At 43.0% G+C, this 26,988-nt stretch overlaps 1 protein-coding gene across 20 annotated transcripts in view; it reads right to left on the minus strand.

The window, feature by feature from the left end:
• ARPP21 (cAMP regulated phosphoprotein 21) overlaps positions 1 to 26,988 on the minus strand; it is a gene marked incomplete at both ends in the record, with an annotated part of 117,030 nt that overhangs the window by 53,706 nt on the left and 36,336 nt on the right. For 8 of the 20 annotated variants that reach the window (XM_079713117.1, XM_079713116.1, XM_079713114.1 and 5 more), the window contains 6 exons: positions 2,686 to 2,812; positions 5,934 to 6,194; positions 7,129 to 7,233; positions 8,259 to 8,440; positions 15,716 to 15,949; positions 26,398 to 26,627. In XM_079713117.1, the coding sequence (XP_079569243.1) occupies positions 2,686 to 2,812; positions 5,934 to 6,194; positions 7,129 to 7,233; positions 8,259 to 8,440; positions 15,716 to 15,949; positions 26,398 to 26,627 (1,139 nt within the window). Of the gene's footprint in view, positions 1 to 2,685; positions 2,813 to 5,933; positions 6,216 to 7,116; positions 7,234 to 8,258; positions 8,441 to 15,715; positions 15,950 to 26,394; positions 26,628 to 26,988 lie in introns of all 20 variants that reach the window. The other 12 variants (XM_079713120.1, XM_079713113.1, XM_079713125.1 and 9 more) reach the window with 7 other exon arrangements.

Raw genomic sequence — 26,988 nt, forward strand, 5'->3', positions numbered from 1 at the left:
GTTACTGACCAGCTCTGCAAAATAACATGGAAGCCCGTGTAAGCCGGGAGACAAAAGTCCAGGCTCTCAATGTGTTCTGCTATTAAGCCACCCTGTGTACTTGAATAATTAATTAAATGTTATCTACCTCTGTAACATGCTGGTTAAGTTACAGCATATTAGGTTCTATAGGATCATCCATGCCAGGAAATAAAGGCAAAACTAGTAAGTATGTTTATGTCATTGTGATACACTGGTTAACACACAGGCTTAAGAGGCTCTTTCCTCTATGAGATAGTCCATGGACATGGAGTTGTTCCCCCAGATAACTCCTCTATGTATGTCCCTTTGGGAAGTTGCTGATGGTGTCACTAAGCTCAGTGAAAAGCTTCCCAGCTGTAGGGCCCAGAGCCCCCTTCTACCGTCACAGAGCCATCGCCAAGCTGTGTTCCTTGGATTTTATTGGCAGAGGTGATTCTCAGTGAGATGTGGGGACACGATCTGCCTTCCCAAACACTCAGTAAATTCAGCAGAGGTGGAAACCACAGGGGGATTTTAGGCCTGATGTCAGCTGTGATGGCCACCACACTAGGAGCACAAGGGTCTACATGTGTATGCTGATGTCATCACTCTCAGGGAAGATACTGTGCATGTATCATTTTGCATTTCTCAGCTCCCCACCCTCACAGGCACATTAGCTGCCACTCACTTCCTTGACACCTGAAGCACCGGCTGCTATTTTGAGCAAGATATTGACTTAGAATGCTTTCTTCTAATTACGTGTCATTAACTTGCCTCGGGGTGGCAGTTCCCTGGTGATGTGGGGCATGGGACAAGTCAGAGCCACTGGGTTGTCACAAAAGCCACCAGTTAGGTCTCCCCAAGGTGGGGAGGGTGGTTTCTGCATCCCCAAATTCCCCTACAGTGTTTAAAAAAGAGTAAGAAAGGTCACGTGGATTCTCCCTTGGGTTGACATGCATCAGTGAAGGTAGCGGGGAAGAAGCAGTGGGGAGCCCGAGGCTTGTTCTAAACCTTATTCTGTTGCCCAGTTAACATATTCATCCAACTTTCTCAGCACCTCACACAGACCCAGAGTTCACAGGATAGTGGGATCCCGCACGTCTGGACCTGCATTCCTGTACGTGAACTGTACCCTAACACAAGACTGAAATATCCTTCAGAAAACTCTCAAACAGTGGCACTAAACTAAATTTTAAAAAAATCATTATAATTAGATATTGGCATCTTTCTTCTTCTAAAGGCAGTGGCAACCAAAAGGAAAACTTTGCTATAGCCTCTGGACCAACAGCTAGAAGATTATAAATTAACTCTTTGATAACATGAGCAGGAAAAAAAAAAAAAAGATGGTTCAAGAATGCAAACAACACGTCACTAGAGTCTATATCTAAATTCATAGCACAGTTACCACCAGAATGATGGAGATAATACCATTTTCCAACAGTCAGAGAAAATATGGCCAAATGCTTGTCTTAAAGTAACTAATAATTAGAAATCCTTTAGTGCTCTCATTACTGTAAAAGTGTAAAGCCAATTCAGAGGTCAAAATAGATTCTTCCCCAAACTGATACAGTGTTGAAAATAAGACATAGTCTGGTTGGCTGCTATATGTGTCTCCTTCTTCTCCCACAGACTTTAAGCCATGAGATGAACTAAAGAATATACAGCTACCCCCAACATGGAGGAATTAAATGACCCCTCCAAGGTGACAAAATGCCAGCAGCATCAGCATTGAGTATTCTAGTGGGGATTGGTATTCATCCTTGGCAAGGATGGTGCTTTTTGTCATAACGTATAAAAACTGTCCATTTCCTGTAGATATCACACAGGCATATTGTACACATTACAGATGCACATACATACATCCAGTGCAGAAATTGGGTGGCAGATGGGAGTGTGGGCTCTAACATGCTGCCCTACTCACGGAAGGCAGGGTGCCCCAGCCAGGCGGTCTTCAGCAGGACCATCAGCGGTTTTCTCTGCCGTGTGGGCAGCAGAAAGGACACAAATGTCTCCCTAGCACAGGTCACTGAGGCCTGCCGGCTTCCTGCTGCCGTCGGGGTCGCGGCATCCCATCGGGAGTGTGACACAGTAGGGAAAGAGACCGGTTCACTGTGAGACCTGCTACTCACTCTCGGACAGTGCCTCGGCCCCCCTTCCCACTGCACAGTGGCTGCCGCAGGAGGCTGTGGCCCTCCAGACCATAAGCCAGGGTCTGAGTTCCATCGGGACACAGGCTGCAGTGTCAGTGGCCTTCTTCTCAAAACGCTGCTTTCTAGGATGCTACAGAAACAACCTAATGTGGTGCCCTAGCCTTAGGAACAGGGGAAAAGTCTCTTTAGGTTGAAAAGGGGGAAAAAAGTATGAACTAGGAACATAGGGATGTAGCTGGCTCTCTGCTTTCAGAAAAACTAAGAGGATCCTCAAGTCATTTACGGAGACCACATTTCACATGCATGCTAGGAATGCTGGGGATGCTAGGGATGCTGGTGTGACATGGGCTTCTCCTCCTTGGACCTGTCACTTTTCCACACGGAGTTAATCAAATGCTCCTTTGTCTTCTCTGGGGAAGGGAAATGAGCTGATTTAAATTGCCAAGCTTGGATACTCATCCAAAGAGGACAGCTGAGAGATTTATGTGCAAAATCACTGGGTTGGAGGAGAAAATGGGAAACGGATTCCAAGTACCTGCTTGCTGTGCTGTCTGTGGCATCTGCTGGCCCCTCGGAGCACTGAACTGAACAGAGGCTATGGGCCGGTACTGCTGCGTGGTTGAGGTAGGGTACTGACCAGATGGATAATAATATACAGGCATCTGTGGAAGAAAGGGAACAATGGCAGGAAATGAGAGCTGTAAATGGAGTAACATTTTGAAACGTAAAATATTGTCATCTTATGACATAATGTGAGTACAGTAGATTGCAGAGACGGCCACCATGCCTCCATGTGTGTGTGTGCATTACTCCTCCCATGAAAAGGTGAAATCTACTCCCGAAAGCCATGAATCTGAGCTGGCTCTGTCTTGCTTTGACCAATGCCATGAGACAGAAATGATGACTTCTGAGACTTGTAAGCCTGATCCTTAAGAAGACTTGCAGCTGCCACTCCTTCAGGAGAGAACCCAGCCACCAGGATAAGTCCAGGCTACCCAGCTGGAGAAAGAGGCTGTGTGGAGAACAGAGGCAGCCCAGCCAAGACCCCAACACTGCAGCATATAAGTCAGGCCACCTGGGATCTTCCAGGCCCAGTCAGGCCACATGTGGTGCAGAGGCAAGCCATCGCTGCCAAGTCCTGCTCAAATTGCCGACCTGGCTGTGAACAATACAATGGTGATTGTCTTAAGGTGCTGAATTTTGTGCTTTTTAAATGAAACAAGAGTGAATGAAACAGTCATCTACAACAACAACACATTTTTACAGTAGTTTTAAATATGATCATTAACTTGAATTGTTTTGCTAATGGAAACACAGGGAGGTCATGAAATCTGCTGATCTCCAGCCTAAAAGAATCAGAGGATGAAATTATGAAACATGGGGAGGCCCAGCAAAGCACTTTTCAGAGTGATTGGCACATAGCTGGTATCCCAAAAAATGGATGTTCAGTTTTAAAAGGGACATATGTTAAAAATATTGTTCATGTCACCTTCTGTCACTTTCTAATGACTAAGAATGATTGAAGATACTCTAATTACTTCCAATAAGATTCAAATCAAATGTCTCCTGACCTGGAAAGACTTCCTTGCCTGCCTCGGGTCATTTATATTAAGGCTGTTTTCTTACTTTTTAGAAATTTATTTATTTATTTTGGGCTGCGATAGGTCTTCGTTGCTGCACGTGGGCTTTCTCTAGTTGTGGCGAGCGGGGGCTACTCTTCCTTGTGGTGCGTGGGCTTCTCATTGCGGTGGCTTCTCTTGTTGAGCATGGGCTCTAGGCATGCGGGCTTCAGTAGTTGTGGCTCACAGGCTCTAGAGCGCAGGCTCAGTAGTTGCAGTGCCCAGGCTTAGTTGCTCCCCGTCATGTGGGATCTTCTCGGACCAGGGCTCGAACCCGTGTCCCCTGCACTGGCAGGTGGATTCTTAGCCACTGCACCACCAGGGAAGCCCTGTTTTCTTATTAATCGATTACTTTTTTTATTTACAGGTCTCTGACTTTTCTTCTATCAGCTTCTTTAAAGTGTAAGCAGAGGTGTGCCAGTACACAGCCTGCAAGGATTATCTGCTTAGAATAACATTAGGAGCCACCGGTTTGAGAACTGTGAATTTTATGGCTATTTTATTCTCCCTCTTTGCCTTGTCCATACATTTTTGCTTCACCCTTCCAGTGGGCGTTCAGAAAGCATTCACCCAAATCAGACAAGACTGATCTTTAAGGTTATTAAATAGGTCATTTTCTGCATAAACATAACGTATTTCCATATACGCCCATGGACTGTATCTCAAGTGTTCAACACTATACATAATTGAGTAACTGAGTTTTAAAATGTTTACTAAATTGACAATCACTGTGGGTTATATCCTATACCTTTATCTGTGGTTCTTTTACAAAGAAGTTCACAGATGTCCAGACTGCTCATGAGAATCTGTTTCCCTTTCTTTTTTTCTTCCGTCCCTCTTTCTATTTTTAAATCTGTTGGAGAGGGAATGAAAGCATTTCTGTTGCAGACACACCAAAGCTCTGAGTTGTCTTTGCTCTTGTAGTGCACTAATTATTGAAATTCCTTCAATCAAGGAAGGGCATTTTTTAAAAAAAGTCTTCAATTAAATATTCTGCCAACTCTTCTCTTCGACATCAGAAAAGGGTGACACTTAGATGCTATTTAGGCTAAAAGAGTTAAAATATTTTTCCCTGATAATTAAAGTAAACATTTATTAGTAAAATAATTAATATATCAATGAGGCCCTTTCTCCTGTAACTTGAAATTATTTTTAACATCACCTTAAACCCTACCAGCAACACTACTACATTCCAGAGAAAGCAACTAAAGATGGACTATTAATTATCACTCAAAATAAAATGAACAACTGGGTGAAAATCATTTCATGGTGGGGGATTTTGCATGGCTGGAAAAGAAAATAATTTATTCAAGATGTTAAGGCAGTGCCACACCACAAATGATACGAAGGTGACTCTGTACTTTAAACAGCTCATCCAATGCAATATTTCATAATTAGGCTGGAATTTGCTTGGGATATGCATGCCTTGAAAATGGACCAGAAAACGCTTCTGTGCATTTTACATCTTGACAGTAATCACTTGCAATATTCTGCAAGGGATACCCAGCAGAGCCCCAGAGATGTTTGGTGGTGAAGAGTAACACATCATCAGTCTTTGAGAAGACAGTAAAAATCAGTGATCTGTGGTGTCTTACATGCTCAAGTCAATTAAATATGATTAATGGCTACCTGTGAGCATGTGCAGGAGCCCCGCTCCCCAGGGGAGTGGAGAGGACAGTGGATGGGGCTTAGCTTCCTCCTTTATATTCAGAGAGGAGCCCCAGAAAAGCTCCAGAAAATGCTTATGAATGGATAAGAAAGGAAACAACACATTTCCAGAGCAGCAGCAAGAGAGATGAAAGTCCCCCAGGAGCTGGCCTTCCCCTTCCTTCCCCGAGGCTTTCCCTCCCTGGGCAATCACCCCAGTGAGCTGACATCCTGCTGGAGGGCAATGCTCTCCCATGGCCTCTGCACCAGCAGTCTGGAAAATGGGCCACTTCCCCTGGTACCAGGGACACGGGTCTGTGTCATTAAACTTACTTTCTGAGCCCCCAAGACTTCACACAACTGATGATTGTGACAGACCGGGTCCTGTAGGCTGGGAATATCAGTATGGACCAGAAGAGCGAGATGAGTTGAGCTGGTGATGTTCTACATGGAAACAGAGGTCAAGATGCACCAGCAACCAGCTCTGGGTCACAGGTGTGAGAAAAAGCACACTTACCTGTGTGGGTGGAGGCTGTTGCACAAATCCCTGGGGCGAGGGAGGGGGCTGGAGGACTTGCTGGGAGATGGGAGGGCCAGAGCCCGAGAAGCTCCCCGTTGGGAGCTGCTGGCCTGTGGAAGCGATGACATAGCTTGGCTGCTGGGTGGGCTGCGGCAGGAGGGACGGTGTGTAGACAGGGCCGGCTGGGGGCTCGGGAGTCTCCCCCGAGGACTGCCGGCTCAGGTTCATCTGGCCAAACTGCGTGGTCACATCCTCTCTCTGCAAGCCATGGAGAGAAACCTGGGCGTCAGCAAGAGTGGCTGCGGAATGGGAGCGGCAGACATAGGACACAGGCTTGTCCTTATGGGAGACGGAGGGAGAACAATTTGGAAAAAATAAACGAGAGGAAGTCTCTGTTCAGAACACCAAAAGAACATAACAAGAGAAGACAGATTTTAATCATCTTGAGGATTAGAGATGGCAAACAGTTTGACCCGTATCTCCCTCTTTCAGTGGAAACAAATTATTATTGTGTTCACTGAGGGCTTGGGATCCTCAGGATGGCACTGAGACAAGAAGGATTTGGGGCTCTGTCCCGGAGGGTCATCTGGTCTACCAGCAGTAACCATAGGCTCTGCCTTCTGGAGGACGCAGAAGGACTTGTGTTGCCCATGGCTGCCACAAAAATCGAGCCAGAAGTGGTGTCATCAGTGGGGTTTCATTTGCATGTTAAGGAGTATGTAGTCACTGGCCTGGCCTGATGATCAGGGACAATGCTCACTCTTGTTGTCCAAAAGGACCTAGTACATTGAGGAGAAATGAGAGGCCGTTGGAGGACTGGGATTCTAGGGGAACACCTGTATCAGGAGCACAGGGTGATGTCGGTTACCATCTGGATATTGACTTTGAAGATATTTCCCAACCCTCACACCAAGTTCATGTGTCTCTCTGTTCCTGACATGTAACTCTGAGGACATTCAATTCCCACTTAGCTCGCAAACTCTTAAAAGGGTACCACTGCAGAGGCACTAAACATGGGACAGATGACAGAAAGGAAAGCATTATTTTGGAGAATGAGGCATTCACACACCACCTCCCCCCTTACAGTCAGCCCAGGGCACCCACCCAGTGTCAGCCTGCCCTGCACAAGAAAGTAGTAAAACCAGTGAATGTGCTCTCCCAGGTGAAAAGTCATCCCCACATGATACAGTACCATGGGGAACTGCGGCGTCGGAGACACGGGCAGGAGATGCTGGGAAGGAAAAGACACAGCTGGGTATTGCACTGACTGGGAGGAAGGCTGCAGCCCCTGGACAGACTGGAGGAAAGAAAAAGCTGGTCAGGTAACAGGGAAGTACTGGGGGTTGAAATCCCACCGGAAGGCAATCGCATCTGAAGCACACCACCGTCCCCCTCATACGTCCTCCTGGTTCAGTGCACTTGAGACAGGGGCACCAGCCACCAACAGGAAGCCAAAGCAGGCAGACCAGCACCAGCCAGCCTTGAGGGAGGCTTGCTGCTCAGATATGAAGTCCTGTGTGTGAAACTTTTGAAAATTGTAAAGCACTATAGAACTTAAAGAATCTTTCATTCAATTAAAAAAAAAGAAGTTATTGTGATACTTTTCATGTTGTTGTTGGTGGTCAGATCCCTGGGTCTAAAAATATAGTCCAAGTACTAAAAAGTAAGAAAAAACAAACAAAAAAAATGAGGTTCAGGGGACTTCCCTGGCCGTCCAGTGGTTAAGACTCTGTGCTTCCACTGCAGGCCCAGGAGCCAAAAATCCCTGCATGCTGCCCACTGTGGCCAAAAAAAAAAAAAAAAAAAAAAAAAAAAAAGAGGTTCACCCTGGCAACCTGCCTGGAACACTTCAGGTTTCTGAACATTTCCATGTGTTGCCCTAGAAAAGGAGGACAGCCCTATGTCTCTCCAAGGGACAAATGAGCAGCCAGGCCACCTGATCTGCATTAGGAATGGGTGAGCAAAGTGACACAATGGCCTGGATGGGCTTGAGTTCAGTCCCCAAGACAGTACAGACTCCTTGACACATAAAAGCAGCATCTAGATCTAAGACAAGACTTGTCATTCATTTCCCCAAGTACCATGCCTCACCATGCAAGTCACTGGACGGGGCCCTCATCTCTACCTAAGCTTAAGGATCCAGCTGAAGTCCTGTCAACCTGCAACCAAGGGCTGTAGGCTGCCAGGTTTTATTATGGAGTTGAGTGGATGGGGCTGGCACCCATGGAAAATATCGCCTCCTCCTGATGCACCACATTGCTGAGGCTGGTGCAGTCTGCATCTCCGAGCACTTCCCCTCCCTGCCTTCCCACCAGCTCTTACCTGAGTGACCAGTGGGCCTGCCATTTGCGTCTGGGGTGGCTGGGCCTGCTGCTGGGGCCGCGGGGAGGGCTGCTGCTGGGGCTGCTGCTGGGGCTGCGCCACCATCGTGCTTCGCAGGGGCTGCTGGCTGGTGGGGGGGTTGTATATGGCGGGGGTTCCATCGGGATTCACGAAGGGCTGGCCTGCAGTGGAATCGCACCTTGGTCAAGGTAAACTTCTCAAGCTCTCCTTTGGCACAAAGAACCACTCTGACAGATACTCAAAAATGGAACCTAAAGCAATGGGGCAGGGGAAGTCCAGGACACTGGAGCCTTTGCCAGTGTGAAGACTTGACTGTTTATGACCCATCAGGCTAAGCGAGGTAACAGCGTAAGCCCACAGCAATTTAAAGAAGCCGCAAATGAATCCATCACCTTCAAGGCAATTTGCCAAAGCTAAGTGCATCTGTATAGTGGCACCCAGTGCAGAAGGCCTGTGGAGAAGCAATCTTCACCAAGTCCTGTGTCTTGCTGCCCTGAACCTCACAGCTACCAGCGAGATAACTTACACTGAGATATAAGGGCTGCTTTCCGTTTATACGGCTCTGGCGACATTCAGTTACACATTATTTACCAGTATATTTGTTTTGCTTCCACTGGGCTGGTCACCCACTTAGAATCATTATCAGTTCCACAAATATATATACAACCAGGATATACCACATGCATTCACTCGCTTCTCTAAATAGACGCAAGCAGGAGTACACAGGGGAGGGGACAGAGATTCTGAAGGTGATGCATAATAAACCCATCACAGAATCATCTTGTCATGGCAGAGCAAATATACATTATTTTGCCTTCTGAGATAATGGCTTGGTTCACTGTTATTGTTCCTACTATTTGAGGAGTATTTTATGGTTTACAAAACAATATCACTGGAACCTCACTGGGCCTCTGAGGAAGGTAGGTATCATCTCCCTATGTTTCAGAAGAGGAAATGAAGGCCCACCAGGAAGATTACAGGAACAAGGGCAGCAAATGAAAGAGAGAGAAAGGAGGTAAGGGAGAGAAGAAATGGATTTCCAATATGGAAGGCTCAGCGACAGGCACCTTACATCCATGGTCTTCTCTTCCAAGAGCCCTACAGGTGTGCAATCTCATTCCACTTTAGAGACAAGACAATCAAAGTTTGGAGGGCCCAGAAATACACAAAACAGTCAGTGAGACACCCAGGAAATGGCCCTGGTCCATTCACCTCCCATCATACCACACAACTTAAGTGAATTATCCAAGTTTGCTTAATGAGTACATGGTACAACGAGGTACCATGAAAAAAATCCAATTGTAACTGAAAATTATTCATCAACACATGAGAAGTTAGGAGAGGTGGGAGCCATGTTTCAAGGTGGAATCACCCCCAGGATTGGTAAATAAAGAAGAATCAGAATATGGGGGAAAAGATGGGCAAAGTGCTTACAGCGAAAGAGCAGTGGACTTGATTGCAGCTCAGTTAGGAACTGACATGAAAGCTTTAGCATTCCCCAAATTTTCAGTACCCTCCCAAATATTTATATACATATGTATGTGTGTATGTATACAACAAGTAACCTTACATGCTGCATATTCATGAACATACCTGCCAGAACCACAGGAGTTCTAACAACAGTTTCATAACCAATCACAACATGATGTGATGGAAAAGCAAATGTGCCAGAATTTTAGTCAGAGAACAATGACTAAATTTAGAGGTTTTTGTTTTTTTTTTAAATGTTCTTCATAAGCACTTGTTTTCCTATCACTGTTACCTAATTTTAGCTATATTTTATTGTTTTAAATTATTGTTCTTTTTTCCAAAATAACTCTTCTGAATTTAAAATCTGCAACCCATTTTTTTTTTCCCTGCAAAACCCAGCAATTTGGGAAAGGATGAAAAAACAGGTCAATTTACAAAAATCTAGTAGCCCATTTGGGGTTCTAATCCTTACTTGTCTCCTCCTTTTTTGTATCTTAATAGGGAAGAGGAAAATTTTAGGTACCTAACACTTAAAAAAAATTGTCACAGCAACTTCACACAAAATCATTTCAAAGTCAACCTCACTCTAAGCTCATACACACACACACACACACACACACACACACACGGATGGAAAACTAAGAAGAAAACGCTCTTTACTATGTCCGTGACTTTTGATTTACCCCAGTGAGAATTAAGGAAGTGTGAAAAACTGACCATATTTAGGGTGAAAATATAACAGCAAAATATTCAGATGCCATTTTCAATAAATTTTAGATCCTCTGTTTAAAATATTATTATTGTGCTGTGGACCAGAAGAAAGAAATATTTCTAAATAACCGCATGTGAAAAGTACTAAGAAATCACTTGGGTAGAGAGAGATGGCAGGTTCTTCTAGAAAGAGAAGGTAGTATAAAAGGTTGATTCTTATGCTCACCAAGGAATGGTGGAGAGAACTGAGGAAAATGAAAGAAGTCAGATGGATGCCAGGGAGGAGACCAAAAACAATTTTCTAAGAAGGCCGGGATGACTGACTATTGGTTTTCAAGTCAGGCTACGGTGGCTTCTTGGTATTCTACCTTGTTTACCAATCCAGATGCAATTACGACTGAATCCAGGCAATTAGTTTGAATGACAGTGGCTGAAAATCAAAAGAGAAAGACTCACTGGCTCTAGGACTATTCCGCTTAGCAGAGGTTTTCATGTCAGAACTGCAGAAGCGTGTCCAGCAGGCCTTGGAATGGGTGTTAGCAGGTAAAGAGAGTGTAGTGACAGAGGTAAGCCAGTGTGGCGAGCTGAGCCAGGGCAGAGAAAAGGATTGAATGCAGAGCGTCCGTTGCCCTCAAATACATAACTTTAGGTGAAAAACGTCTCCACTACTCACATCAATGTGTGTAATGTGCAGCAGACATTATGTTACTAATATATAATGATCGAGCCCCTGCATGGTGACTAAAGCTTTGTTATCCATTCCAGGGATGCAAAACAAAAACGAGAAACTAAGTAGGACTCCTCCTCACAAAGAGCTTACCAATGTGCTGGCAATAAGGAAATGAATCCAAGGGCAGTTCACACGAGAAGCAAAGTAATCATATGCTCTTGGTTTCCAATACCAAAGCACTGCTACCATGTACCCGGCAGAAGGGTATTATTTAAAAAGAAAGGGAGGGGATGATGGGAAAAATATTTTCCTTTCCTAGTCCTTAGAAGGTGAGCAATCAAATGATTAAGGAGCTGATGATTATGGATAAGCAAAGACTGATTCAGGACTTGCAAAGATACGTTTCTAGACAGCACACAAAAACTTCATGGTGCATTTAATCGAAAGGTGGAAGCAGTTTGGATAAATCGATTCTAGAAGTCTTGTGAAAAACAAAAACAGCATAGTGTTATGGAAGCCCATCAGGAGCATTTGAAAGAGACCAGCCCTCAAAGGTGGCTCAAAGTCAAGTCCCTGCAGATGGCGTGTTCTTCCATCTCATGCTCCTGGACTCCTGCCAGATGAAAGCAAAGCAAAATGGCAAAACAACACACACGGCACTAATGAGGACTTGAGGGATGCCAACACCTGTTGACATCTCTGGATAGCACTGAGTTGAAAGAAAATAGCCAAAGATGAGCTTTCAGCTAGAAATTTCCAAAAGGAGGCTGAGTCCAAGACGGTTGGAAGAAGATCATTCTCAAGAGTCAAACCCAGGCTTGCCTGGCAAGGATGAAGATGTGGTCCAGGGATAACTTTGAGAAAGAGCCTCTGACTCCCTCATCCAGATGCCTGCAAAGCAAAGAAACAACAGCCAACGCAGGTTTGGAGTTAGAAATGGACCAAATGAGAGCTGAGTCTAAAGCCAGAAGAAATAAAAAGTCCTGGTTGTATCTGGGGAACCACAAGAATGTATGTGGGTGGGTTGGTTTCAGCTGCCAAATATTCAGTTCCTAGTAAGAGCCCGGTCAATTGTGCTAACAAAGGAAGTTTCATTTTTGTTTCATTTAATAGACAAATGACTGGCAGGCACCTTAGTATTTCAAATCATTGCTTGTCTTATTATTGCTTAAGACAGATATTTTATCAATCATCGTTTTACACATGAGGGACATTCTCAAATATATGACATTGGATGAAAAACTGCTCTATTATCCACATTAGCATATACGATGAATAGTAGATATTGTTTCAAAAATATGTAGGGCTTTCCTGGTGGCCCAGTGGTTGAGAGTCCACCTGCTGATGCAGGGGACACGGGTTCGTGCCCCGGTCCGGGAAGATCCCACATGCCGTGGAGCAGCTGGGCCCGTGAGCCATGGCTGCTGAGCCTGCGCGTCCGGAGCCTGTGCTCTGCAGCGGGAGAGGCCACAACAGTGAGAGGCCCGCATACCAAAACAAAACAAAAAACAAAACAAAACAAAAAATATATATGTATATATATATATGTAATTGTTGAGGACCTTTGTTATCCACTCTAGGGAGGCCAAAAATATAACCAAGTATGGTTCCTCCCCACAAGCTCATGAATGTGCTGGTAACAGGGAAATGGATCCAAGGGCAATTCACATAAGAAGCAAAGTAGTCATATGCTCTGGGTTGCTTATACAAAAGTGTTCCTACCACATATTTGGCAGAGGGTATTTAGGAAAAGGTAAGAGGTGTGGATTCTAGGGGGACACAGCAATGCCAGAGAAAGATGAGTTCCAGCCCAAAGGAGACAAATTTCCAGTTTTAGTAGTAGAGTCAAATAAGTGATCAGATAGCCTGATAGACAGACATGCACACGACTCACCACAGATACACATATACACACATATATATGATACGTGATAGATGTATACGTACATTCATATGTGCTGGCATATATATATATATATATATATGTGGTTTTTTTGGTCATGCCACATGATTTGCAGGATCTTAGATCCCTGACAAGGGATTGAACCTGGAGCCACGGCAGTGAAAGCCTTAAGTCCTAACCACTGGACCACCAGGGAACTCCTGTTCATTTTTTTAAAAAATTAATTAATTAATTAATTTATGGCTGCATTGGGTCTTTGTTGCTGCCTGCAGGCTTTCTCTGGTTGCAGTGAGCGGGGGCTACTCTTCGTTGCAGTGCGTGGGCTTCTTATTGTGGTGGCTTCTCCTACTGTGGTGCACGGGCTCTATGCACGCGGGTTTCTGTACTTGTGGCGCACGGGCTTAGTTGCTCCTCGGCATGTGGGATCTTCCCGGACCAGGGATTGAACCCGTGTCCCCTGCATTGGCAGGCAGATTCTTAACCACTGCGTCACCAGGGAAGTCCCCCCACACATATTTTTAATTGACAAAAATAAACACATTCTGGGAAAAAAGAAACATCACAATTCACCTTACATCCCACCACTCAATCACAGAATAGAACAGTACATCTTCCTCCTGGTCGAGGGATAGTTTCATGTCTAGCATTTGTCAGATCAGAGATGTGTGTAGGGAAACTCTGTTGTTCAACAGTATTACTGGATCCTTTTCTTTAGTTAGGATCCTTTTGCCAAGGATAAATTTTAATAACAGCTCCAAATTACTCATTCCAATTTGTAATTGGGACTTGGCACCAAGAGCACATTCTTTCCTTTTCTATAAACAAGATTATAGATGATAATATACACATACACATGCACATCCACGCTATCATTACAAATCATATTCCTGTGCTGTACCCTAAAAAATACTCTTTTGAGCTTTCCCGAAATACTCTGCAATTTTGGTTAAAACATACCACTCAAAACTATGCTTAGTGGCTACTCTTGTCTACAAACCTTCCATCTCAATTAAAAGTGAAAGAATTAAAGCTGACAGAGTCAGATCATACTTTGATCTGTGCCCAGAGTAATGAATATGATCCTGGTTTTCCTTTCATTTCCTTTATAGTGCTTACACTGATCCAGATATCTAATATTCTCCTTAGAAGTATCTAATCTGAAAGCTTTCAAATGGTTTTCAATAAAATGATTATGCCTCCTTTTCCCTCAAACTTATGGCATTTTCAAAATGTCTCAATCAAACACCATTCCTTAAGAATGTGCCATATGTTTTCATGAAAATGTGGCAATTATTCAAGTAACTGTTTTACTGTCATGCTCATGCTTCTCTGAATTTCCTAATTATTAGCAGCACTAGACATGTGAGAAGATTGAGCCAGATCACTTTTATGAGACTCTCATCCAGCATTGCATTTTTAAGTAATCTAAACCAAACCTCAGATATATTTTGAGAAAATTCTTTTTTTTTTTTCAATCTCTTTCAATGGTTTCTAGAGAAGTGACTTGTCAAATCAAGCCTTCTAACCCAGGGTTTACCAGCCCTGGCACGACTAACATATTGGGCTGGATAATCTTCCTGTGTCAGGGGCTGTTCTGTGCATTATAAGATGTTTAGTAGCATCTCTGGTCTCTACCTTCTTAGATGCCAGTAGCAGCCCCTCCTCCCTAGGTCATGATAATCAAAATATCTGCAGATATTGCCAAATGGCCTTGGAGGCGTGGAAAAATTGCCTCTGGTTGAGAAGTTTCCCCCATGAAGCAGGTGTTCATCAGTTTATTTGCCCAAAGCTCTGGGTCCTCTGAAATTTGTGTGGAAGTTAACTGACCACAAGAGAAATTTAAAAAGTAAAAAACGTAAGATGTACAAACTGTTAGGTATAAAACAAACCACAAGGATATACTGTACAACACGGGGAATATAGCCAATATTTTACAATAAGTATAAATGGAGCATAACCTTTAAAAATTGTGAATCACCATATTGTACACCTGTAACTTATATAATATTGTAAAACTATACCTCAATTTAAGAAAAGTAAAAAAATGGCCATTCATCATGAAAGAAACAATTGTCATGAAGCTACCAATTTTCCAAACCCTACCAAAACCAGTCTAATCCTAAAATCCCTAAAATACATAAGAACTTGCCCTCTGTATTCTCTTGCCACTGCTGTTCCTTATTCCCCAGTGGGAGTTGCAGGGAGTTCTAAGGTGGGAAGTCAATTTCTGTAGTGAAGAATCTGCTATGTGCTCCGATCGAGATCTCAAGTTCCTGAAATATCTTGGATGCAAAAATACTTTTGACACAACAACAAGCTAACCATGGATTTGGTCTGAGAAACATCAATTTTCAATTAGTACATCCCAATTCATCACTCTGTGGTTTCTGATCTTAGCTCCTGGGAATACGTGAGAGACACCGTGCTCAAGGAAGAGAGGACAGAGAGAAAAGTGGATATTTCTGGGAAGTATCTGTATTTTGATTTACATACCAATATTGATAGCGATACAGAGATATAGATTCCAGCTCTCTATAGATCTGCTCTTCCTAAATCAAGACCCTACACAACAATCCATGCACCAGGAATTTTCAGAACACTTGCTAGCAAATTTATAAGCTCACACACAAGAATAAACCTCTGATATTAATGTCTCAGCCAAAGCAGAGGTAATGAACGAACCTGTATGTGGGTTAAGAAGGATGCTTCCGGGTGGGATGCCTGTGGCAGCTTCGAGTGGAAGGATGATGTAGCTGGTGCTGCTGTGAGCGACCTGGCCTCCCATCCCATTCTCTGGGTAGGTCACGCAGCCGGGAGAAGTGGCTGCCACGCCCGAGACCAGCGGTGTGCTCTGGAGAGGTGGATGGGTACGCGACAGAGATCCTGACGAGCCTGCACTGCTGGAGGACTCAGAACCTACCGGAGAGACACAAATCAACAAATCATTCCACATGGAGGAGAGGAGAGAAACCACTACTTAGTGTAAAGAATCCATCACTAAAGAATTTGAGGTGAGCACTGCAGCATGAGATTAACTAATGCCCCTCCCACATTTGATTGAAATATTTGCTGCATATTTTTCAGATGTGTCAGATTCCTGGAAAAGAGAGATTAAGAATGAGCTCTCTCTTTCCGGCTTCTCACATGCCACTAGGGTGATGAATTGGTAAATGGTTCCATAAAGCTGGGAACTCAGGGCCTGAAAACTCCCATCTCCCTGAGAAACTAATGAAGTGGAAATGTCTCACTGAGCTGGAGTTACGACACTAAAATGACTGGGATGGAGGTTAAAGAGACTGCAGTTTAAGGAGGAGTCTGTGGTCACACAGATGGTTCTGAAGTACTGGTTCTCCAACATCCGTAAAGCTGTGTTTTGAAGGGTCACGGTCAGAAACGATCTTTTCCCTCAAATGTGAGTAAAAGAACTCGCTTATTCCTATTAGAAATGCTTAAGAGCTGCACTGTACCTCCCATACGCACAGAAGTCTTGTTAATATGACCAAGAGGTGAACCAAGGAGGGCTTGGCTGTCATGATATTGACTGAGCAGCCTTCACATGACACAGAAGAGTAGAATCGTGGGGAGATTTGTGGACTGTAGATTTCTCAAATATGTAAGTAACTGGGTCAGTGTGCAGAAGCTCCCAAGATGGAATCCAGCCCTAATCATCTCCCTTTCCCTCCAGTGTGGACAAGAAAAGCTATAGCCCATGTCCATTAGGCACCAGCCACTCTTCACTACAACCAGAGCCAAGCAGCTCCAGCACCCTCACCCTTTACTGTGGCTGTTCTGGGGTCTGAATATTAACCAGAGCCTCAGAGAGAAAATGCACTGAGCAAAATTTCTGTATCTGTGAATTCAAACTAACAGATGGATTGAGTGACATCATAGGTTGCAAGAATGGAGTATAAGAAACTTTAAAAACTATTAGCCCACATTATTGATTTATGTCATTAAAAATGCATTATTCGGGCTTCCCTGGTGGCGCAGTGGTTGGGAGTCCGCCTGCCGGTGCAGGGGATGCGGGTTCGTGCCCCGGTCTGGGGGGATCCCACGTGCCGGCTGGGCCCGTGAGCCATGGCCGCTGGGCCTGCGTGTCTGGAGCCTGTGCTCCGCGACGGGAGAGGCCGCAACGGTGAGAGGCCCGTGTACCACAAAACAACAACAACAAAAAAAAGCATTATTCTGTGTCATTAAAGGTTAACACATATAAGGAATAGTTAAGATTGTTTAGAAGATTCTAAAATGTGCCCTTAAACTGAAGACCTTTTTTTTTCCTGAACACAGGTTCTTTTATTAAACCATTTTCTCAAAGTGATGTTTAGTATAATGCCTTATAAATTATCTTTCTGCAAAACATAAAGAGGAAGAATATTCTGTACAGTGGATACTGGGAAGAATGTAAGTAACAAAATAACATGTGATGAAGTTTATCTTTGAAATGATATGGCTTTTAGTTCTACTATCTGTTTTTGTTATGTTCCTTCTAAAATTCTCAGCATTTTTAATAATAAAAAGTGTGGCTGACATATGAATTTCAACTCTACAGCCCTAACTTATTCCAGTACTAATAAGTGATTAAAGGAATAGTAAGTGATTTGTCATCTTTAATGAGAATATGGAATTCTAAATTATGGTAAACTGAAGACCTTTTTGTTTTATTTTTATTGAAAAATTTTTTATTCTATATTGGAGTATAGTTGATTAACAATGTTGTGTTAGTTTCAGGTGTACAGCAAGTGATTCAGTTATACATATACATGTACCTACTCTTTTTCAAGTTCTTAAATACATGAGAGGAATACAACATGTGATTGCAGAGAAGAGGGGCCATTGGAGAGTGTGGTAATTTTTGAGAAGAAGGACAGTGATATTTACTGAGCATTTAGTACGTGTGGGTACCTGATAAACACTGTAATTATAAGGACTATACTGCCTAGATAGATAGGGAAATGCAAGCACAGAAAAGGCAGCTAACTCAAGCCAACTCATACAGGTAGACAGTGACAGAGCTGGGATGTGATCCAGGCAGACGGATCTAGATTTAACCATGACCCAACACCGACTGCCACCAGTGTTCTCAGGTGGGAATCTTCTCTGCTTTTTCCATGACTTTATTATTCAGAATGATAAAGTTTCAGATTAATTCAGGATGCTCTATCTAACTAATGCTGATGGGGTTCTGAATAATGTATGGGCAGAAAAATGAAGGATAAAAGGAAATGTGGAAATACTAAGAGTAGTTTTGAGACCACATGGCTGACACGTCTGATCCTGCAGTCACTGCCCCAGTGCAAACTGTAGCGTGCGTTTGTGGACTTGTGCCCATGATTTGATGCTACAGTCCAAGTTTGACACTTAGCAGCATCAACAACAACAGCAAGAACAGTAATAATACAATAACACTTCCTGACCCCTGACGATGAAGCTCATACACAACTGACTCAGCCCACATCCAGGCTGAGGGGTTAGACAGTAAGAAAAAGTCGGGGCTAACAAGGCATCTAGCACCATCCTGGGCATGTGTGCTGGTGGTGGAGATCGATACACAGAGACTAACGTGCGTCAACAAAATCCAAAAGATGACTTCATTTTGGCTTTTGGAAGATGGCCACTCATCACTGATTGACGATATTTCCTTCTACTGGCTGAGAAAAAGCAGCAGCTTCAACAGGAATAATGAGGAGACAAGGTAAAGATAATGGAAATGATTTGATCCCACAGGTTAAAAGAAGGGAAGAAGGAAAAGTAAATTTGGCTTAAACTCTCAACACTTGCAAAGATGGAGGCAGTCAGACCTCCCTGGAGGGATGGCTCAGCAATCACCCTGCAGCCTGGCTGGCATATAACCAGCTCTGACCAGCTTCTAAACATCCATCACATAGAATCAGGTAAAGCAGTATTCGACACGTAGCCAGCATTACTGAAATTCTTGATCAAAAATGGCTGCTACCAATGGTGATAAAAGGCACAGGATTAGAAGTGTTCACAGATTTAAAAAAATAATTAATATTTGAGAACTTTACTACTTTGGGTGCTAAGAGTGGTTTGTGCTTCCTTTTTTTAGGGACTTAGTGACAGCAATGGCAAATATTTAAATAGTATGTCTATGTGACAAACACAGTGTTAATCACGCTATACGAATTATCTAATCTACTTTTCATAGCAACCTCATTTTGCAGATGAGAGCTGATCCTCAGAGACGTTAAGTAAATTTCCCAAGTGCAGTTAGCACTTGGAGGAGTCTGAGTTCAAACCCAGGCAATGCAACTTCAGGGACCAACCTTGAAGCCTGCAGGTCATGTGTTTACCCTAAAGTCATTCCAGCAAGAACCAGGTAGGACCAGGGCCCTGACCAGGCCTATGCCAAGTTCTAGGAGATACTGCACAGAAATTCAATTCTACTCACAATGGGATGCTCAGAAATTGAAGCTGGACCCTGAGGGGCAGCTGGTGGGAGGTGTAGACCGAAGACACCAGGGTGGCTGGGTGAAAGCCTCAGGTGAACCCTCAAGAGGGACATAGGAAAAGGGAAAAATGGGAAGAGATTGGAAAAGAGATCATAAGTCAAAGCAAAATGGAAATCCAGGAAAGGGATGGGGCAGAAAGGAAAGGGCAGGGGAAGATTCCCTTGGAGGACGGAATAAGCATTCACTTGCCAGGGAGGGAGCACCCTGAGTTTTGGTTCCAGTTCTTCCAGAACTAGTTGTATTTCCTTCAGGAAGTGACATCTTCTTTAGACCTCAATGTCTTCCTTTGTAAAATATAAGCCACCAGACTAAATGATGAGTAGAGGTGAGGATGATGCCCTTGAAGTTCCCCTCAGCTTAACTATACTTTAAATAGGTTTCTTTCTGACTACAGGGCCTTCACCTCCTTTTTCTTAGCGCATCTCTGCTCCTCATTAGATGCAGAGAAAGCTTTCGACAAAATTCAACACCCATTTATGATAAAAACCCTGCAGAAAGGAGGCATAGAGGGAACTTTCCTCAACATAATAAAGGACATATATGACAAACCCACAGCCAACATCGTCCTCAATGGTGAAAAACTGAAACCATTTCCACTAAGATCAGGAACAAGACAAGGTTGCTCAATCTCACCACTCTTATTCAACATAGTTTTCGAAGTTTTAGCCACAGCAATCAGAGAAGAAAAAGAAATAAAAGGAATCCAAATCGGAAAAGAAGAAGTAAAGCTGTCACTGTTTGCAGATGACATGATACTATACATAGAGAATCCTAAAGATGCTACCAGAAAACTATTAGAGCTAATCAATGAATTTGGTAAAGTAGCGGGATACAAAATTAACGAACAGAAATCTCTGGCATTCTTATACACTAATGATGAAAAATCTGAAAGTGAAATTAAGAAAACACTCCCATTTACCATTGCAACAAAAAGAATAAAATATCTAGGAATAAACCCACCTAAGGAGACAGAAGACCTGTATGCAGAAAATTATAAGACACTGATGAAAGAAATTAAAGATGATACAAATAGATGGAGAGATATACCATGTTCTTGGATTGGAAGAATTAACATTGTGAAAATGACTCTACTACCCAAAGCAATCTACAGATTCAATGCAATCCCTATCAAACTACCACTGGCATTTTTCACAGGACTAGAACAACAAATTTCACAATTTGTACGGAAACACAAAAGACCCTGAATAGCCAAAACAATCTTGAGAATGAAAAATGGAGCTGGAGGAATCAGGCTCCCTGACTTCAGACTATCCTACAAAGCTACATTAATCAAGACAGTATGGTACTGGCACAAAAACAGAAATATAGATCAATGGAACAGGATAGAAAGCCCAGAGGTAAACCCACGCACATATGGTCACCTTATCTTTTTTTTTTTTTTTTTGTGGTACGTGGGCCTCTCACTGCTGTGGCCTCTTCTGTTGTGGAGCACAGACTCCAGACGCGCAGGCTCAGCGGCCATGGCTCACGGGCCGAGCCGCTCCGCGGCATGTGGGATCTTCCCAGACCGGGGCACGAACCCGTGTCCCCTGCATTGGCAGGCGGACTCTCAACCACTGCGCCACCAGGGAAGCCCGGTCACCTTATCTTTGATAAAGGAGGCAAGGATATACAATGGAGAAAAGACAGCCTCTTCAATAAGTGGTGCTTGGAAAACTGGACAGGTAAATGTAAAAGTATGAAATTAGAACACTCCCTAACTCCATACACAAAAATAAACTCAAAATGGATTAAAGACCTAAATGTAAGGCCAGATACTATCAAACTCTTAGAGGAAAACATAGGCAGAACGCTCTATGACATAAATCACAGCAAGATACTTTTTGACCCACCTCCTAGAGAAATGGAAATAAAAACAAAAATAAACAAATGGGACCTAATGAAACTTGAAAGCTTTTGCACAGCAAAGGAAACCATAAACAAGACCAAAAGACAACCCTCAGAGTGGGAGAAAATATTTGCAAATGAAGCAACTGACAAAGGATTAATCTCCAAAATTTACAAGCAGCTCATGCAGCTCAATAACAAAAAAACAAACAACCCAATCCAAAAGTGGGCAGAAGACCTAAATAGACATTTATCCAAAGAAGATATACAGATTGCCAACAAACACATGAAAGAATGCTCAACATCATTAATCATTAGAGAAATGCAAATCCAAACTACAATGAGATATCATCTCACACCAGTCAGAATGGCCATCAACAAAAAATCTATAAACAATAAATGCTGGAGAGGTTGTGGAGAAAAGGGAACACTCTTGCACTGTTGATGGGAATGTAAATTGATACAGCCACTATGGAGAACAGTATGGAGGTTCCTTAAAAAACTAAAAATAGAACTACCATACGACCCAGCAATCCCACTACTGGGCATATACCCTGAGAAAACCATAATTCAAAAAGAGTCATGTACTAAAATGTTCATAGCAGCCCTATTTACAATAGCCCAGAGATGGAAACAAGCTAAGTGTCCATCATCGGATGAATGGATAAAGAAGATGTGGCACATATATACAATGGAATATTACTCAACCATAAAAAGAAACGAAATTGAGCTATTTGTAATGAGGTGGATGGACCTAGAGTCTGTCATACAGAGTGAAGTAAGTCAGAAAGAGAAAGACAAATACTGTATGCTAACACATATATATGGAATTTAAGAAAAAAAAATGTCATGAAGAACCTAGGGGTAAGACAGGAATAAAGACACAGACCTACTAGAGAATGGACTTGAGGACACGGGGAGGGGGAAGGGTAAGCTGGGACAAAGTGAGAGAGTGGCATGGACATATATACACTGCCAAACGTAAGGTAGATAGCTAGTGGGAAGCAGCCGCATAGTGCAGGGAGATCAGCTGGGTGCTTTGTGACCGCCTGGAGGGGTGGGATAGGGAGGGTGGGAGGGAGAGGGAGGGGATATGGGAACAGATGTATATGTATAACTGATTCACTTTGTTATAAAGCAGAAACTAATACACCATTGTTAAGCAATTATACTCCAATAAAGATGTAAAAAAAAACCCCAAAACACTACAAATAGAACTACCATACGACCCAGCAATTCCACTACTGGGCATATACCCTGAGAACACCATAATTCAAAAAGAGTCAGGTACCACAATGTTCATTGCAGCTCTATTTACAATAGCCAGGACATGGAAGCAACCTAAGCAATCGACAGATGAATGGATAAAGAAGATGTGGCACATATATACAATGGAATATTACTCAGCCATAAAAAGAAACGAAATTGAGTTATTTGTAGTGAGGTGGATGGACCTAGAGTCTGTCATATAGAGTGAAGGCAGTCAGAAAGAGGACAAATACCGTATGCTAACACATATGTATGGAATCTAAGAAAAAAAATGTCATGAAGAAGCTAGGGGTAAGATGGGAATAAAGACACACACCCACTAGAAAATGGACTTGAAGATATGGGGAGGCGGAAGGGTAAGCTATGACAAAGTGAGAGAGTGGCATGGACATATATACGCTACCAAACGTAAAATAGACAGCTAGTGGGAAGCAGCAGCATAGCACAGGAAGATCAGCTGGGTGCTTTGTAGATGCAAATCTTCTCCCAGCCTTTTATCAGTTTTACAACCAGGAAGGTCTTTATTAAGGACTTGGGAGCTGTCCCTTTGAAGTGAAGTCCTCATGAAAAACGGTGCCTTTCTCTGCAAGTGTCAGCACCAATTAGCAAACACAGGCGGTCTAATCAAATTGACCAATCACCTATTTAAGGCCCTCTAGCTCACTTACAGACTCTCCTGCCTTTGTTTCAGCGGGGTTGAGTCTTGACCTCTATTGAATTAGTTCTGGGTAAAGTCTTCCCTGCCTCTTTAACTCATCAGATACAATTTTTCTTTTACAGGGACCCTGAACCATGAGTATTTTTTTCTCCTGAGTTTGAGAAAATGTTTCCAGATCCAAGTGTCAGAGTTCAGTAGAATAACCAAAAGCTTCTGAAATTACGAGGGAAAAAGAATATCCAGGATGCATTAGTGTAGTGACGAAAATAAACACGGAGAAGAGGAAGTGATGGAAAGATGAGGCATCTTGCACGGCTCCAGAAATACCCCAGGGCACAGACCTGGAAGGTAACAACAACAAGGATACTCTTGCCTCCAGAAAACAAGATGCCAGGCCATGTAAAATGGTGAAAACAAAACGGAAGGCTATCTTACTTCTCCAGAGCAGTTGTTTCTCAAGCTTGGTTTGTAGAGAAGCCATCTGTGCTTGAACAAATTCTTCTTGTGAGTCTGATGCAGCTAAAGTCGAGAAGCCCTGCTCTGGACATCAAGATGGAAGGATGCCAGTAAAACAACATGGTGTGGCCAGTGTGGAAAGAAACAGATATCACACACTTATTTCTCAACCCCACGTTCATGGCAGCACTATTTACAATAGCCAAGACATGGAAGCAACCTAAATGTCCATCGACAGATGAACGGATAAAGACGATGTGGTACACATATACGATGGTATAAGACTCAGCCATAAAAAGATTGAAATAATGCCATCTGCAGCAACATGGATGGACCTAGAGATTATCATACTAAGTGAAGTAAGTCAGAAAGAGAAAGACAAATACCATATGATATCACTTATATGTGGAATCTATAAAAACAATACAAGTGAACTTATTTATAAAACAGAAACAGACTCACAGACTTTGAAAACAAACTTATGGTTCCCAAAGAGGGAAGGGTGGGGAGGGATAAATCAGGAGGTTGGGATTAACAGATACACACTAATATATATATAATCGATAATCAACAAGGACCTACTGTATAGCACAGGGGACTCTACTCAACACTCTGTAATAACCTATATGGGAAAAGAATCTGAAAAAGAATTCAGTTATATGTATAACTGAACCACTTTGCTGTACACCTGAAACTAACACAACATTGTAAGTTAACTATACCCCAATATAAAATAAAAATTAGATTTAAAAACCCAACCAACCAAACAAACAAAAATCCCAACATGGTGTGGCCAGTGTGGAAAGAAATAGATATCACACACACTTATCTCACAACCCCATCGCCACTACCAAGAAACAGCTGGGGTCACGGTGCAATCGCCATTCAAGTCCTCTTCCCAATGAGGATGTGATGAAATCAGCTGTCTCCACACGCCTGCACTGGACCCCTGATAGGTGACCACTGTAGTGCTCAGTGCAGGGGATACAATAAGGGAAATACAGCCCAGATCTCAAGAGGATGTGCTTGTGCACTCTGACTTCGGTTAATATGCTTTTCCCCAAATGTAGCAAAACATGTTTCCCACCTGGAAAGAGTCTCATTATTAACTATTTGAAGCTAGAATTAGAGGAGAAGAATAACTTAAACGTCACAACTCCAGACTTAGTTTCTAAAAGGTCAAAAAAAGTTTGCCATTCCACTGTGAACAATAAAGTAAAAAATCAGAAACTTGTGTGGTTCTGAAGCTCCATGACAGCAAAATTGACAGCTTGGCTTCATAAAACCATCTTGGGAGATTGTAAGTTTGTTTTGACATCCTATCTTGATCCCCTTTCATTTTTTTCCTTGCCATTCCTGTACCTTGACAGGCTTTCAAATGGAGACACTTAGATGAAAAGAAAAAAAAAATGTCTGAAGCACTTACAATTTCTAATCATTCTTCAAAGAACATGGCATTTTAGCATTCTTGAAGTGTTTTAAATGTTTCCAAAGAGCTTTGCTTTGGAGATGATTGGTGGTTGGTGTGTGGAGAAGGTCGATTAATTTAAAAATCTTAAGAGCTCTTTGGGTGTGCTGGAATTTTTAAGTGCACCATTTAAGGTACTTGGTTTCTGCGTTTGAAGGAGATTTAAAACCCTTTAACCTTTCTTAGTTTACAGGAACTCAAGTGTACCACAGTGGATTTTCTTGACTTCAGTTGCTGCAATAGTGGGATATAAGAGCAATTAATTAGAGGAAGAAATCAAGAATTCTCCAATTGGTGAATAAAAATGACAGAAGGCAGTGCGAGCCCACCTGAATCTTTCCAAGAAGCAGGATGTATACATAAAGTAGTGGCTGAGACTAGATGCTATTAATTTTCTGCCTATGTAGGAAAACACAAGATAATTTCTTAGGAAGCACTTGTCAACAACATAATTATGTTAAACCATTAGCATAATGAGCTGAGATTTCACAAAGAGGCTCCCCAGCGTTAGTGAGAAGCTTGGTTGGGAAAGTATTCACAGTGGAGGACTGCCCGTGTTTAACCTCTGCTTGGCGTTGTCCATTCAGCATTCATTCCCCCTTGGGGCCCTGGACTCCCACTCACTGCACATGCAGGCTATGAATGCACCAGTATGAATGCAAACTCCACCTACCTATGTCAAAAGATCACTATTCACTTACAAGAAAAAGACGGGAAAAAAGTAGATGCATGCACCTAGCTACTTGGAAACTTGAAAATTTCCGAGGCTCTCTTTCCTTATCCTATTCCATATCTTTAAGGAATAAATCATAATATTGAATTTTTAAAAATAGCTAACCTTGGTTAAATAGCTGCCTTGTGCAGGTGCCTTGGTAACTGATTTTATACAAATGGTCAAATTTAAACTTACAATAGTCTACTGAGGGGAGTTACAGTAACATTCTATTATCACCCACATTTTATAGATAAGGAAATTGAAGATTAGAGAGGTTAATAATTGGACCCAGGCACACAGCTTGCAAGAGGCAGTATTGTTATTTAAATTGCACCTTCTGACTTTTTTGCTATCTCAGTGATTAATATCATTCACATCATTATCTTTAGTTCAGGGAAGTCAGTGAGAGCACTGACCGCACAGCTTGGGTGGAATCAGAGGAAACTACCACGGGACATAAACCCATTCAGTACTAACTACCTGCTTTGGACAGCTTCCCGGTACTCCTGCTACTGGATGTGCTGTCACCCCTGGTCAGCACCGTGATGCCCCCAAAACTCGCCGTCTTGGTCATGGCAGGCTTGAGATTGCGGTTGGAGCTGTCAGAATCTGTGCTGCTCCAGGCTCTTTGGTGGTCGGACCACTTGAGTTCATTCTCCGAGCTGCTCTGCCGACTTCCAGATGTTCTCCCCGAGCTGTCTCTGTTGCCCCTGGAGCGTGGCCACCAGAAAGATGCACGGCACAGCATTAGATTCCGAAAGCAGAACGGACACAGAGCGGGACCTTTCTTGTAAGAACCGTCTACATAAGACCCTTCTGGTCAACCCTTTCCATGACACCTGTCGCCTCACAAACAGTGCACAGACACCTTGTTGATGTATACAGAGACAGGTAACACGTCACACAAACACTCATGCTACAAACGAAAAACCAAACCTAGAAATGTCACATGGTCCCTCTGCCAGTGAAGGGGAAACAACAAGAAAAATAGGATATAAGATATAATTGGTAACTTCTCTTGTGGAGAGGAGAGAGGAAGGTAAATTCTCCTGACCCAAATCAACAATGAAT

Source organism: Hyperoodon ampullatus (assembly GCF_949752795.1).
Source record: "Hyperoodon ampullatus genome assembly, chromosome: 10".
Classification (NCBI taxonomy): Eukaryota; Metazoa; Chordata; class Mammalia; order Artiodactyla; family Ziphiidae; genus Hyperoodon; species Hyperoodon ampullatus.